General features: G+C 50.4%; 1 protein-coding gene across 2 annotated transcripts in view; it reads left to right on the forward strand.

The window, feature by feature from the left end:
• LARS2 (leucyl-tRNA synthetase 2, mitochondrial) overlaps window positions 1–13,656 on the forward strand; it is a 100,274-nt gene that overhangs the window by 65,994 nt on the left and 20,624 nt on the right. For both annotated transcript variants that reach the window (XM_054729852.1, XM_008154346.3), the window contains 4 exons: window positions 717–832; window positions 2,544–2,827; window positions 6,572–6,670; window positions 10,226–10,363. In XM_054729852.1, the coding sequence (XP_054585827.1) occupies window positions 717–832; window positions 2,544–2,827; window positions 6,572–6,670; window positions 10,226–10,363 (637 nt within the window). The remainder of the gene's footprint in view (window positions 1–716; window positions 833–2,543; window positions 2,828–6,571; window positions 6,671–10,225; window positions 10,364–13,656) is intronic.

Below are 13,656 nucleotides of genomic sequence, written 5' to 3' on the forward strand. Positions count from 1 at the left end.
GAACGGAGCGCGTGTGAAAAAACAGTTCCAGCTTCCGGCTCCCGGCTGCGTGGATTTCTCCAGGTGCCGGGCAGAGTTGGAGGGAGTCAGCCTGCCTCTCCGAGACCACACTTGCCCTCTGTCACTGAGAGGGTTCAAGGAAGAGGCCCCTCCCTCCCCCCCGAGACTTGTGACTACTGTTTCAGTGGCAAAAAGCACCCCACGTTGTATATTTTTGAAGTGCATTTTTTATTTACTTCAGAGAGAAGAAGGGAGAGGGGGAGAGAGATAGAAACATCAGTGACGAGAGGGAATCATCCATCGGCTGCCTCCTGCACATCCCACACTGGGGATGGAGCCCGCAACCTGGGCATGTGGCCTGACCGGGAATCATACCGTGACCTCCTGGTTCATAGTTCGATGCTCAGCCCCTGAGCCACGCTGGCCAGGGCCAGGTTGTATATTTTAGAATTACAACTATTTCTGAAACGAAACTAAGCAAAGGACGAAGACGGAAAGGAAACAACACCGAGATGGTGACCTGGTTGTTAGGTGGTGGGTTTCTCCAAGACGGTGCCCCTTTCTCCAGCCAGTGTGGGAGCTTCTGTAGCTTCTGCCATGGAAAAAGGCAGCGAATCCCTGAAGAAGCTGACGCTAAGTGTCCGTGCTGTTGATCGTTTTGTGGTTTGGGCATTTGCAAAGGAGACGTTGTGTGTCCTTTCTTCCCCTCTCCATAGGAATTCCCTGCACCAGCTCCGAAGACACTGTCACCGCCCAGACCCTGGGCCTGTCCTACTCCGAAGTCATTGAGACGTTGCCAGACGGCACGGAGAGGCTGAGCGGCTCCGCGGAGGTTGGTGCCTGTGGCCTGGGCCCGAGGACTGACTTCTAAATCCGTGGTCTTGCCATGAGTCTGAGGAGACGTTTGCCTTTGGTGCCAAGTACAGCCTGCCACTTCACTCATCCCCACACCACCAGTCTCGCAGCCTCCTTTCTTAAGCTGTGAAAACAAAAGGATGTTCTTTTTCGAGGTCTAGAGGTGTATCTAAGTCAAACCCAGTTCTAGAAGAGTATGGTTATCACAGTAACGAGGCTTCGTGTCGGGACTCTTCTGGGTGAAAAAAAAATGACCTCTTCCAGGAAATTGCTTTTGCTCATGAGCTTCTGGAATGTAAAAACAGCGATGCGTGGAGATAGACCTTCTTTTTTTTGTTTGTTTTTAGAGAGAGAGGAAGGGGGGGGGAGAGAGAGAGAGAAGCATCAGTTTGTTGTTCCACTTATTTAAGCATTCATTGGTTGCTTCTTGTGTGTGCCCTGACCAGGGATCCAACCCACAACCTTGGCATATCGGTAGGATGCTCTAACCATCTGAGCCATCCGGCCAGGGAGGAGGGTAGACTTTCTGAGCATGTGCACCCCCATCGTGTATGACAGTGGGAGTGGGAGACATGGAGGATGCCTCCCAGAGTGGAACTGGGTCCTGGGGGAGAGCTCTGTACTCCAGGGGACACTTCCGGCCCTTCCTGAAAGGAGCCGCCCTTGACCAGCATGGCTGTGCTCCCTTATTCCTAGGCCTCGTGACTCACTGTGAGCTGCTCGAGGGCAGACAGTTCGGACCCCCCCACCCCCCCGGGCCAATCATGGGCCTGATCCGGTTCCAGGGCACCCACAGGGCTGGTTCTTCTCATTCGTTTCCTCCTCCGAAAGGCGTCAGGTGAAAAGAGAGTTTCTCTTTTCTGCTCTCCGGGCTCTGCCCTGCCGTCTATACAATGGAAACGTTTAGGTACAAAAGGTGCTTCTGGTTCTCCAAGCTGGGCCCGTCCCGTCCCTGCTTGACTGCACTCCTGCTTTGGGGCAAATACTGAATTTTTCTTTCTGAATGCTTTTCCCCCAACAGAGGAGCAGTCATTAAAGAAAGCATATGATGCAGTTCTTGACCGGCAGCTGCAGGCTGGTGTGTGATGATCTCAGCAGGGGGTGCCTGGGGAGCCCCGGAGCCAGGCCACTTACCCATTAGATGGCCCCGTGGATGCAGTGCCTCGGGCCCCCCAAAGGTTTTCTCTTAAAATCAGAAGAAAAAAAGTGAACTTTTAGGGCAAAAATTATATTTATTTTTATTCCAGGCAGTCATAAAATATAATTTTCTGGTATGATCTACGGGAGGAAGGGCCCCACAAGGGCAAAGGCACCTGGGCTCACAAAGGTCAAAGTGCACAGGACCCAGAGAAACCCAGCAGTCCTGGTGGTGGCACGGGGCGGTGCTTGTTCCATATATATATATGTATATATACATATATATATATATGGGTTTTTTTTTCTTTATTTCAGAGAGGAAGGAAGAGGGAGAGAGTGTTAGAAACAATGATAAGAGAGAATCACTGATCAGCTGCCTCCTGCACGCCCCACACTGGGGATTGAGCCCCTAACCCGGACATGTGCTCTGACCAGCAATTCGAACCGTGACCTCCTGGTTCATAGCTCGACACTCAACCACCGAGCCATGCCACTCGGTCACGATGCTTGTTCTTGGGCAGGGAGGAACGGATCCCTTCTTTCCCTCTCAGTTCACAGGTATGAGCCGGCAGGATGCGTTTCTCGCCCTGACTCAGAAAGCCCGGCGGAAGGGCGTGGGCGGAGACGTGACAAGTGGTAAACTGAAGGACTGGCTGATCTCCAGGCAGCGCTACTGGGGCACCCCAATCCCCATGATCCACTGCCCGGCCTGTGGCCCCGTGCCTGTGCCGCTGGAGGACCTGCCCGTGACCTTGCCCAGCATCACGTCTTTCACTGGCAAGGGAGGCTCCCCACTGGCCACGGCGTCAGAGTGGGTGAACTGCCCCTGCCCCAGGTAAGCAAACACGCCCCCCAGCTGAGCTGACTGTGGCCCCAGCGCCCTGCTGGGGTTTCAGACTCCCTTTTCTCTTGGGCTCACTCTGCTCCCTTCTGGAACTCCCACTGGGCCGGTAGAATACCGTAGGTCTTTTGGGGCCTTTTTAAAAATATATATATTTATTGACATCAGAGAGGAAGGGAAAGGGAGAGAGAGATAGAAACATCAATGACGAGAGAGAATCATTGATTGGCTGCCTCCTGCACGCCCCCCACTGGGGATCGAGCTCACAACCTGGGCATGTGCCCTTGGCCGGAATCGAACCAGAGACCCTTCAGTCCGTAGGCCGACACTCTATCCACTGAGCCAAACCGGCTAGGGCCTTTTGGGACCTTTGAGAGAAGGGGCTGGAGTCTGGCCCCGCCGCAGGGATGGGGGAGCAGTCATGTCCATCCACATCTTCCCCAGAAGCATCTGGTCCAGCTGACGGAAAAGCTGCACACGGTCTTGGTAGTTTTGCAAAGGACCACTCTCTTTCATTTACCTTCCAAAGAGCGTCTGCAGGTGAGAGAAAGTGGTTTCCCATCCAGTGACTGACAACGGGGAGATTTTATCACCAGGAGCCGAGGAGCGGCTACCGCAGCGAGCCTGCTCGAGTTTGCGCTCTGAGATACTGAAACCTACCCCCTTTCCCTTCTCCTCGTTTTGCAAGTGGGACTGTGTTTTTCTGTCAACTCACTGGCCTATCTCAAGTGTAATTTTGATGATGCCTTATCTGCTCATTATGTAAACAAATAATCGATACCAAGTTCCCGTGGTTGTTGTTTTTTTCTTCCTTCTGTGGAAAAGCCCCTTTTCTCTGTTTTAGAGAAATCACGATGAGAGTAATTTTGAAATAACCTAGTCCTCTGCCAGCACAGAGCTGAGTTACAAGGTTGAGAATTAGGTAACGACGCTTCAGGCCTGGGAGTCAGACAGTAAGAGATCCCAGTCTGGCTGCGTGGCCTTGGGTAAGTCCCCTGACTTCTCTGAGCTTTGATTTCTTTATCAGGAACTAAAATAATCCCCCCGAAGGGCTGTTCAGAAGGGCTGTTCGCGGTGCCGCCTACATTCAATAAATAGAACTGTTGCCACGATGTTCCCATCCACCCCGCCCACAGCCCTCCGAGGGCCCCACACAGGCAGCCTTGAGACTTGAGCGGGGCTTGTGGGAAGGGACGTAGGAAGCTCTGGGCCACGTTGGGGTAGAAGCACGGGCTGTGGGAGGACATCAGTGCACCCTCTTGGTTGGTAAGTAGTGACAAAGGTCTTCTCTTCGGGGAAGTGGATGGCCCTCAGGCCTCATTCACAGCAGTCAGGGCCTCGTAGGGAATGAGGTTTCCGACCCTGGAGGGCAGAGCCAGGCCTTGGTACCAGGGCTGAGAGCCCCCGGGCCAGTGTGGCCAAGCGGGCGGCACGGTAGTGAGGACCCCAGGCAGCAGAGCCCAACAGACGTGGCGTCCTTACCCCTGAGCTCCAAGACCTTGGGAGGATTTCTTAACCTCTCTGAACCCTGGTTACTCATCTGCAAAATGGGGCCATGAGTGGTATCTGCCTCTTAGCCCCCAGGGTCACTGGGGATTAAGTGAGATCGCGCCTGTGAAGCGTGGTCAGGGCCTGCTACCCGGTGTTGTATTATCACTGTGGGAGCTAATAATGATGATAATGTCACCGTCGTCGATCCCTTCCACTTTTAAAAAATATATATATTTTATTGATATTTTAGAGAGAGGAATAGAGAGTTAGAAACATCAATGAGAGAGAAACATCAATCAGCTGTCTCCTGCACACCCCCCACTGGGGATGTGCCCGAAATCAAGGTACATGCCCTTGACCGCAATCGAACCTGGGACCCTTTAGTCCGCAGGCCGATGCTCTATCCATTGAGCCAAACCTGGTAGGGCCTTTCTACTTTGTGAGTCAGGAAAACTTGTTGCTTGTCTGTACGTCCAGCACGACCACTGAAAGGGAAACCAGCGCTGCCAGAGGTCACTCCTTCTCCCAGCCGAGTCCTGCATTCTCCTCCGCCTGGCAGGGCACTAATGGTGAGGGAGACGAAGTAACCCGTACCTCCTGTTATTTCCTGGAATAGTCTGCGTTCTAGCCGACTGCTCTCCAAATAAAAAGGCCTGGCGCTGCCCTAGAGACGCACTGTTGAGCGGGTGTCTTAGGGCAGCACGGGGTGGTGGGACGCAGGATCCCCGGGGTCTCTCTGATAAACTCCTACCCGCAGGGACCACCACTGTTCTCAGTGGGAGCCCCCTGACTAAAATGCAGGAGGTCCCTGGGGGGATCCCCCGCGAGACACCCCAATATCTGAGGCTCCTGTCTCTGCTCAGCCACTTCCATTTAACAAGTGGGAGGCGGGAGTGGCCGTTTCCTTCGGTAATATTTGTCAAGCCGGTATGAACGGCTTCACAGATGCGAGTCATGAATGCAACCCTTCTTTTATTTAAAAATCAAAAACAGACTCGAGCCCTTGCATGCCCAATTAGCAGAAGTTTCGTCGCTGCTTCTTGGGGCTCCTCATGCCTTTCCTTGTCCTCCAAGAACCCCCAAGGACATAGACTGCCCGCGGCAGCATTGGAGGGATGGTTGGCCCTGCCTCCGTGCCTCAAAGGGAGAGTGTGGAGTCCGGGCTGTGTCCTCCCCCTCCCCTGCGGCTTTTCACTGTTAACAGCTGACTCCACCCGTCCATGGCTGGTGCAGGCCTAGTGGGTCCTCAGGGGGGCTGAGCCCCTCCTAGGCTAGGCGTGACTAAGGGCACCCTCCCTGGGTCCCTAGAAGATGTGGCTTTGGCACCAGTTCCTTCACTCCCCAGGCCCAGCACCCTGGGGACGTGCTTCACAATTTGGCTCAGCAGCGGGGCCTGGTGGAACCTCCATCCCCGGGCATCTTCATCCCTAGGGTGAGGGTTGCTTTTTCTTTTCAGCCCTCACTCCCCAGTGTCTCCATTGATTTTCTTGAACAGCAGGTCTGTCTTCACCCTCCTGTGAGGAGCCTGTGTTTAGGGAGCGGATGTGGGTAAATGTGTGCTAAGTAGCCCTCTGGAGGGGCTTCCGGTTTGCAGGGCTGCGTACTTCGGTGGTGTGGGCACTCCCACCCAGGGCCGACTTCAGGCTCCCCACTCGGCCGCTTGCTGCACAGCTGGGAGGAGGCGCTCGCGGCTGATTCTCGCCAGCTGTTTGAGGTGGCTGTGGCGGTCTCTGCCTTCGGGCCTCAAGGTGATTTGTCTTCCAAGGTCACCCCGTGGACTTCTGCACCCTGCCCCCTAGAGCAAATTTTTTTAAGTAAGTTCCTTTTTCAGCGCAACGTCTTGCTGCATTTGGTTTTCAACTTCTCTTCGTGAATTGATTTGCCTCTGACGCATCATAAAGGAGGCTTGGCTAGAGGCAGTGTTGACACGCCTGAGATAGAAGTTAATGCGCAAGAAAGACACGTATTCTTGTCTTGTCCCTTTAGGTGGTTAGATTTCCTACCAGGTTCCATCGGAGAAGTGGAGAATAAGGCTTTTAATGGTTAAAGACTGAAGTTCTTATTCCGAGAATTTCTTTAAAACACGGAGGGTACAGCACCAAAGAGTTTTCTCTGAATGGTCCTTCCCTGATGTGTGTTCTGAGGGCATTTCACATTCCTCCTCATTACCGCAGCTTTCTCAAAAGCTGGTGGAGCGCGGCCTTCATATTTAAAGAAGCCAATGGACGGACTTCATTTACTTCCTAGGTGCAAGGGCGCAGCCAAGAGAGAGACAGACACGATGGACACCTTTGTGGATTCCGCCTGGTACTACTTCCGGTACACCGACCCTCGGAACACACACAGGTAAGCCCTGCCCGACTCTCAGCACGTGTCCGCCAGGGCCTTCCCAGAAGCTCAGGCCACGTGGTTAGATGTGCAGGACACTGCTTGGGCGAAGTGCCTATGAGGAATGAAGGGCGAGGGAGCAGGAGTCGCAGGGAGCGCCCTCCGACCATGCAGCTGGTCCCTCACCTGGGAAGGGACCCAGGGAAGGACGGGGGTGGGTAGGAAGAGCCTCAGACCACAATGCAGCTCGAGGCCGTCTCAGCCAGGCCAACAGGATGCCTCGTGCAAAGCTTGCCCATTGGAGAGTCCCAGGTCAGGCAAAGAGGACTCTGCCCTGGTTCTGGCACAGCGTGCACACCAAGTGGATTTATTTTTTTTCAACATATATATTTTTTTATTGATTTCAGAGAGGAAGGGAGAGGGAGAGAGGGATAGAAACATCATTGATTGGCTGCCTCCTGCACATCCCACACCTGGGATTAAGCCTGCAACCCGGGCGTGTGTCCTAACCGGGAATCGAACTGCGACCTCCTGGTTCCTGTGTCCACGCTCAACCACTGAGCCACGTTGGCCGGGCCCCAGTGGATTTACAGATGGAACTGCTGGGAGCTGTTGGTCACTCTGCTCCTTGAAGCAGATCTTGTCAAGGGAGCCTGTTAAGATAGTGGAATTAGATTCTTCGTGGCCAAGGAAGTCCCAAGTACAGGAAAGATAAAGCACCGGGGAAGGAAGGAAGTGCTGGAGTCATGCCCCTTGGCCCCGCACTGGTCTGCATTTATGTGATTATAAAGCTCTAATGTCGTTTACTCGACTGGAAATAATGATGGAACTATGCAGGGAGGGTAGGAGGAGGGAGTATGAGAGCTAAGAAACACCATCTCTTATCACACACTGTCAACAATTAAAATCTAAAACTGACAAATCAATGAGGAGTATGCACATATTTCTAATAACTACCAGAAGAAACAGCTAAAGAGGATCAAACGTGGCTGAGGAATGGGCGGGTGTGTGGGGGGGAAGGGGTTAGTGGAGGGATGGGGCCGGAGAGCACTGCTCTGAATGTCAAACCCTTCAGTGCTGTTAGGTTTTTATCTGTGTGCATGTGTTCCCTTGAAAAAACAGATAAATGAGGGGAAGAGCGCAGGAGGTAGATAAGTAGAGAATGAAAACAAAAGAAAGCAATCGCAGAGCCCAGGAAAAACCACCAAAAAAGCTACTGTGCTCAGAGGACTTGCCGGCTCGCTCTTGTCTGCAGGAGAACAATTCCTCTGAAACCCGGAGCCCCGGTATAGAAAGGCCCCTTTTTATAATATCCCAGTGAGATGGGCGTCCCTGCGCTCCCCGCCCCGCCCAGCATTATAGCGATTCTGGCTTTGATGCAGGCCAGGTGAGGGGGACCCCAGTGAACAGTAACCAGCAAAGACAGAAAGGGTGTGGGGTGACTGCTGAGACTGGGAACCGCCAGGATGGCCCGGCTCACCCGCTGAGGGGCCCTTTCCCGGGTCTTCCTTCTAGAAGGCGCTGTGGTGCATCCACCTAGTAGCAGCCGCTGCGATGCGGGACGCAGGCTGTGCACCTCTCAGAGCCTGCAAGGAGCAGCTTCTCATAGACGAGGGAGACTCTGAATGGCAGCGGCGGGACCCTCCTGCCGGAGAGAGGCAGTCCTGGGCCTCCTCAGCCCCAGCCCGGGGATGCCAGAAGCTCGTTTCCTTCCCAAAGTCTGCCGCTCATTTCAGCGCCGGCTTGGGCCTCCCTCGGTGGTTTCCGGGCAGATTGCAGGTCCGAGCTGTAGCTGCTTTCAGCATCTCCATCCTTAGTTTATCTGAAACTCGTTTGGGGCTAAGTACCATCCTGACTTCCCTTTCTCTTCTGTCACCTGGATCAGCCATTGGATTTCTCTGGGGAACCAATTTTCACAAAGAAAAAAAAAATTTAATTTTACTAGAATTCTGGCAGAGTGACTGCAGGAGAGACCAAGCTGCAGTAAGATGCTAATGTGTGCTGGTTGGACAGGCTCACCTGCTTAGCAACAGGAGCCAGAGCCAGCCGAGTCCATGCTGGGCGGAGAGGCGTGGGGGAGAGAACTCAGATACTGAAATCATGGAGTACACCTCCTGCAAAGGCAGAAGTATGCTGTGGACTGCACTGATGGCCTCAGTGAGGGCAGTCCCTGGGAATGAAGAGGTCTGTCCCCAGCCAGCACTGCCCCCCAACATATGTACACACACACACACCTCTGCACACACACACACTCCTCTGCACACACACACACCTCTGCACACCCACACTCCTCTGTGCACACACACACCCACCTCTGCACACACACACCCACCTCTGCACACACACACACCTGCACACTCACACACACACCTCTGCACACACACACACCTCTGCACACACACACTCCTCTGCACACACACACACCTCTGCACACTCACACACACCTGCACACTCACACACACCTCTGCGCACATACACACCTCTGCACACTCACACACACCTCTGCACACACACACACACACGCACACTCACACACCTGCACACTCACACACACCTGCACACACACACCTCTGCACACTCACACCTCTGCACACACACACACCTCTGCACACTCACACACACCTGCACACTCACACACCTCCAAGAGTCATCATCACAGGAAGTGATGTCTCCCCTCCTCTCCCCCCACCCCCACCCCCACCCCCCCAGCATCCCTGAGGACCGGGAGTATGAGGAAACCTCCCTTTTAGGATCTCTGTGGACTAAAGTCCCTGTTAGGTGACAGGGAGTTGTGGGCTCTTTTCTGACAGGTACCCTAAGTTTGCTCATTGCATTCAGGAGCCAAACACAAGCTCTTGCTGTCTGCATTTAAAAAATAAGATTGAATTTCTGTTTTAAAATGAACATTTAGTGTCTGCATGATAATAGTCGCCATTGTAAATGCCACATTGCCCCCTATTGGTAAGGACTTAAAAATCTCAATTTTCTATTATAATAAAATTTAAAATAAATTTAGATATTCAAACATGCTTTATACAGAAATACCCCTTTTTCTTTTTTCTGGTATATTTTCATCTTGTCCTCATTTTATATGAAAATTGCATTTGTTAAAATATGTCAGTAATGGCTTCTGAAACAGTTTTTATAAATTTTACAAATTAACACTGATCTGACTTTTTTCTCCTTTGTTATATAAGGTTTTCTCTTAACATATATATGTATTTATTTATTTTTATTAATTTTAGAGAGGAAGGGTGAGAGAGAGAGAGAGAGAGATAGAAACATCAGTGAAGAGAGAGAATCATTGATTGGTTGCCTCCTGCATGCCCCACACTGGGGATCGAGCCTGCCACCCGGGCATGTGCCCTGACAGGAATCGAACCATGACCTCCTGGTTCACGCTTAACCACTGAGCATGGCCGCTGGGCTCTCTTATTATATTTTAAAAAGGAAATCAGCGTTTTTCTCTGACATAATTTATTTCAGGGCATATGCAAATTACAGCCCATCTGTCTTATTTATGCAACTGTGCAAAGCAGGCTTTTTAAAAATGACCATTTCTCTTTCTTCCAGCCCCTTCAGCCCAGCGCTGGCGGACTACTGGATGCCTGTGGATCTGTACATTGGCGGGAAAGAGCACGCCGTCATGCACCTGTTCTACGCGAGATTCTTCAGTCATTTCTGCCACGATCAAAAAATGGTCAAGCACAGGTGAGCAGCCAGGCCGCTTTGCAAAAGAATTCAGCACCATGAACAGCAGCTGGAAGCGGGCTTCCGTACTGAAGCCAGTAAATGTGTGTCACAGAATTCTGTTTTTCGAGTCTACTTTAGCGGTCAAGGTCAGCCCGAACCATTGGAAGTGCGTTTCTGTTGCTTAATTGTTGTAGCAGGTGGTACCACATGTTCCCATCAAATCTTGCCTTCAGCCCTTCTCTGTCTGACGGAGTTAAGCAATTGAGATTTTTACTTGAGAGGCAGAGAAGAGCGGTTTATGATGTTTCACAACAGCTTTTTGTCGCTTCTTATGTTCGGTCATATTTATCTTCTGGTCCCTCGGTATAAGCTCCATTTCCAAGCTGGACTGACTCCTGCCTCAATATATCACTCTGATAAAAATAGGTAACGGATTAAAAGCTAGGGAATCACATTGTAAACCCATTGATAAATTCTCTTCCTGTTGGCCTGTGATCTAGGCCCCAGGATGTTCAGAAAGATGTGTGTGTGCTTTTTCCCATAAAGTACATCATATATACTAGAGGCCCGATGCATGAAAATTCGTGCAAGAGTAGGCCTTCCTTCCCCCGGCTGCTGGCACTAGCTTTCCTCCTGTACCCAGGACCCAAACTTCCCTCCCTCCGGCTGGCCACAGGCACCCAGAACCCGGGCCAGCTTCGCCTGGGCCAGCCACAGGCACCTGGGACCCCGGGCGGCTTCACCCGGGCCAGGCCCCGGCTTTGTCAGGAAGGACGTCCAGAATGACATCCGGAAGATGTCCGGTCTATCCAGTCTAATTAGCATATTCCCTTTTATTAGTATAGATTACATGTATTTAATGTACTAAACAACTTAAAGCATACAATGAAGTTCCATGCACCCCCTTCTCAGTTGAAGAAACAGAGTGTTACAGGTTCCTTGGAGTCCCGGGGTGCCCTCTCCAATCCTAACATCCCTCTTCCTCCACCACCACCCCTCGCCCAGCAAACCAAACCCTGCCCTGAATCTTGAATTATTCACTCTCTTACTTTTCTTTATAAATGTATCACCTCTGTGTGTATGTGTGTGTGTGTGTGTATTTCAGTAATATGCACTATTAGTTTTCCTGTGTTTGAGTAGGATCCTATTTCACATGCTCTGTCCTGCTTTACTTGCCCAACACTCCTGGGTTCATCCACGTTGCTGCACGGAGTCGTATCGTTCCTCTCTCGCGCTGTGGTGTCCGTTACAGGGAATGGATTCTAACGCAGAGCTCGGTTCATGTGCCCAAACCCCCAGTAGCGGTCGCTGGGCTGTTTTGTGCAGTTCTGAACAAACTGCCGTGAGCATTCTTGTACGTGACTCCTGGCCCACGTGTCAGCGGTTCTCGGGGGTGCCCCTAGGAGTAGAGCTGCCGATTGTGGGGTTTGCACACGTTCAGCTCGACTCAGGAACATCATGTTGGCTACATAAACCCACTCTCTCACAGCAGAGATGAGGGCTCCTGTCGCGTTATGTCTTCATCATGACAACAGCTTTACATTTTGAAAAACTGGTGGTTATGGAATGGATTGCTCTGTGAGCTAGGTTTGCATTAACAACACTGCTGACTTCCTGAAGTTCGGCACGTCTTTAATGTTCATGGTCCTCTGTGTTTCCTCTTACACTGGATCCCTGATTGTGTCCTTGGCTCGTATTTCTTTTTTTAATACACTTTTATTGATTTCAGCGAGGAAGGGAGAGGGAGAGAGAGAGAAACATCAATGATGAATGAGAATCATTGATCGGCTGCCTCCTGCACACCCCCTACTGGGGATTGAGCCCGCAACCCGGGCATGTGCCCTGATCAGATGGAACTGTGACCCCTTGGTTCGTAGGTCGATGCTCAACCACTGAGCCACCCTGGCCGGGCTGCCCATATTTCTTCCGGGTAGTATTCTGTTGTTTGTTGGAATTCTTGAGTTATTCTGGATGCTAATGCTTTTTCAGCTGTATGAATTGCAAGTATTTTTCCCCAGTCCTTAGCCGGCCTTATTTTTATGTCTTTTGATGAACAAAAACTCATAATTTAATGTAGTAAATTTTAATAACCTTTCGTTGCTTTTAGTGTCTCAGTAGCATCCATTTCCCCCCTGATTGGTAGAGTCCTCTCCCTCATAAATCAAGTTTTCACATATATGCAAAGGCCTATTATAGGGTCTTTATTCCTTCCATTGGTTTATTTGTTTTTTGCTGTGCTAGTTACTTACTGGATTTATTTTAATTTTATAAGTCTTAATATTCAGTAAGGGAAGTCCTCCTACTTTATTCTTTTTCTCTGGGAGTATCTTAGCTGTGATTGGACCTTTGTTCTTCCGTGTACATTTCTAGATTCAGCGTCTCAGATCCACAGAAGTATCTAGTGGGAATGTGGTTGGAATTGCTAATATCTTTTCTCACTCTTCATTCTTGCATCTCTGATCTTATCATCTGAAGTCATGTCCCTTTTTTTCAAATCACATGCTTTAGAATAGCTGTCATGTTCTTTAGTGAAGGTCCAGCTATGAGCTCTCTTTTGTGAGTTTGCCAGCTCGATGACCATGTTTTACATGATTCATTTGTCCTTTTTTAAATGCAACATCCTTTAGAATATTTTTAAATTTTTTATTTATTGATTTGAGAGAGAGAGAGATCAACTTGTTTTTCCACTTATTTATGCATTCATTGGTTGATTCTTATATGTGCCCTGACCAGGGATCAAGCCTGCAACCTTGGCATATTGGAACAAAGCTCTAACCAACTAAGCTACCTGGCCAGGGCCTTTAGACTATTTTTTAATTGCAGAGAAAAGTAGGAAAATATCTGATTATCTCCCCAGCTAGATAACCCTGATTAACAATAGAAAGTAATTATGCATGTCTAAGATTAAAATATTTTAGCTACACAGAAAGGGAACATTGAAATCTCCTCCCTGCATCACACCCTGTACCCTTCTCCTCAACCTGCTAACAGTGTCTTTTGATTTCTTCCCCCCCAAAAAATTTGCATAGCTCCATGTTTCTATTGATATACTCATTTTGACATGTTACATATATCATATGTATGTCTTTTGCTTTTTTTGATTCAGTAATATATCTTGGTGATCTTTCCACAGCTCATAAAAATCTTCTCTTTTACCCTAGCTCAGTGGTCGGCAAACCGCGGCTCGCGAGCCACATACGGCTCTTTGGCCCCTTGAGTGTTCTAACGCCACTTCTTCAAATTAGACTCGCCCAGGCCGAAAACCGACTTCTGCGCATGGGCCACGAAGTTTCAATCGCACTGTACATGTG

The sequence above is a fragment of the Eptesicus fuscus genome, chromosome 18, assembly GCF_027574615.1.
Source record: "Eptesicus fuscus isolate TK198812 chromosome 18, DD_ASM_mEF_20220401, whole genome shotgun sequence".
Classification (NCBI taxonomy): domain Eukaryota; kingdom Metazoa; phylum Chordata; class Mammalia; order Chiroptera; family Vespertilionidae; genus Eptesicus; species Eptesicus fuscus.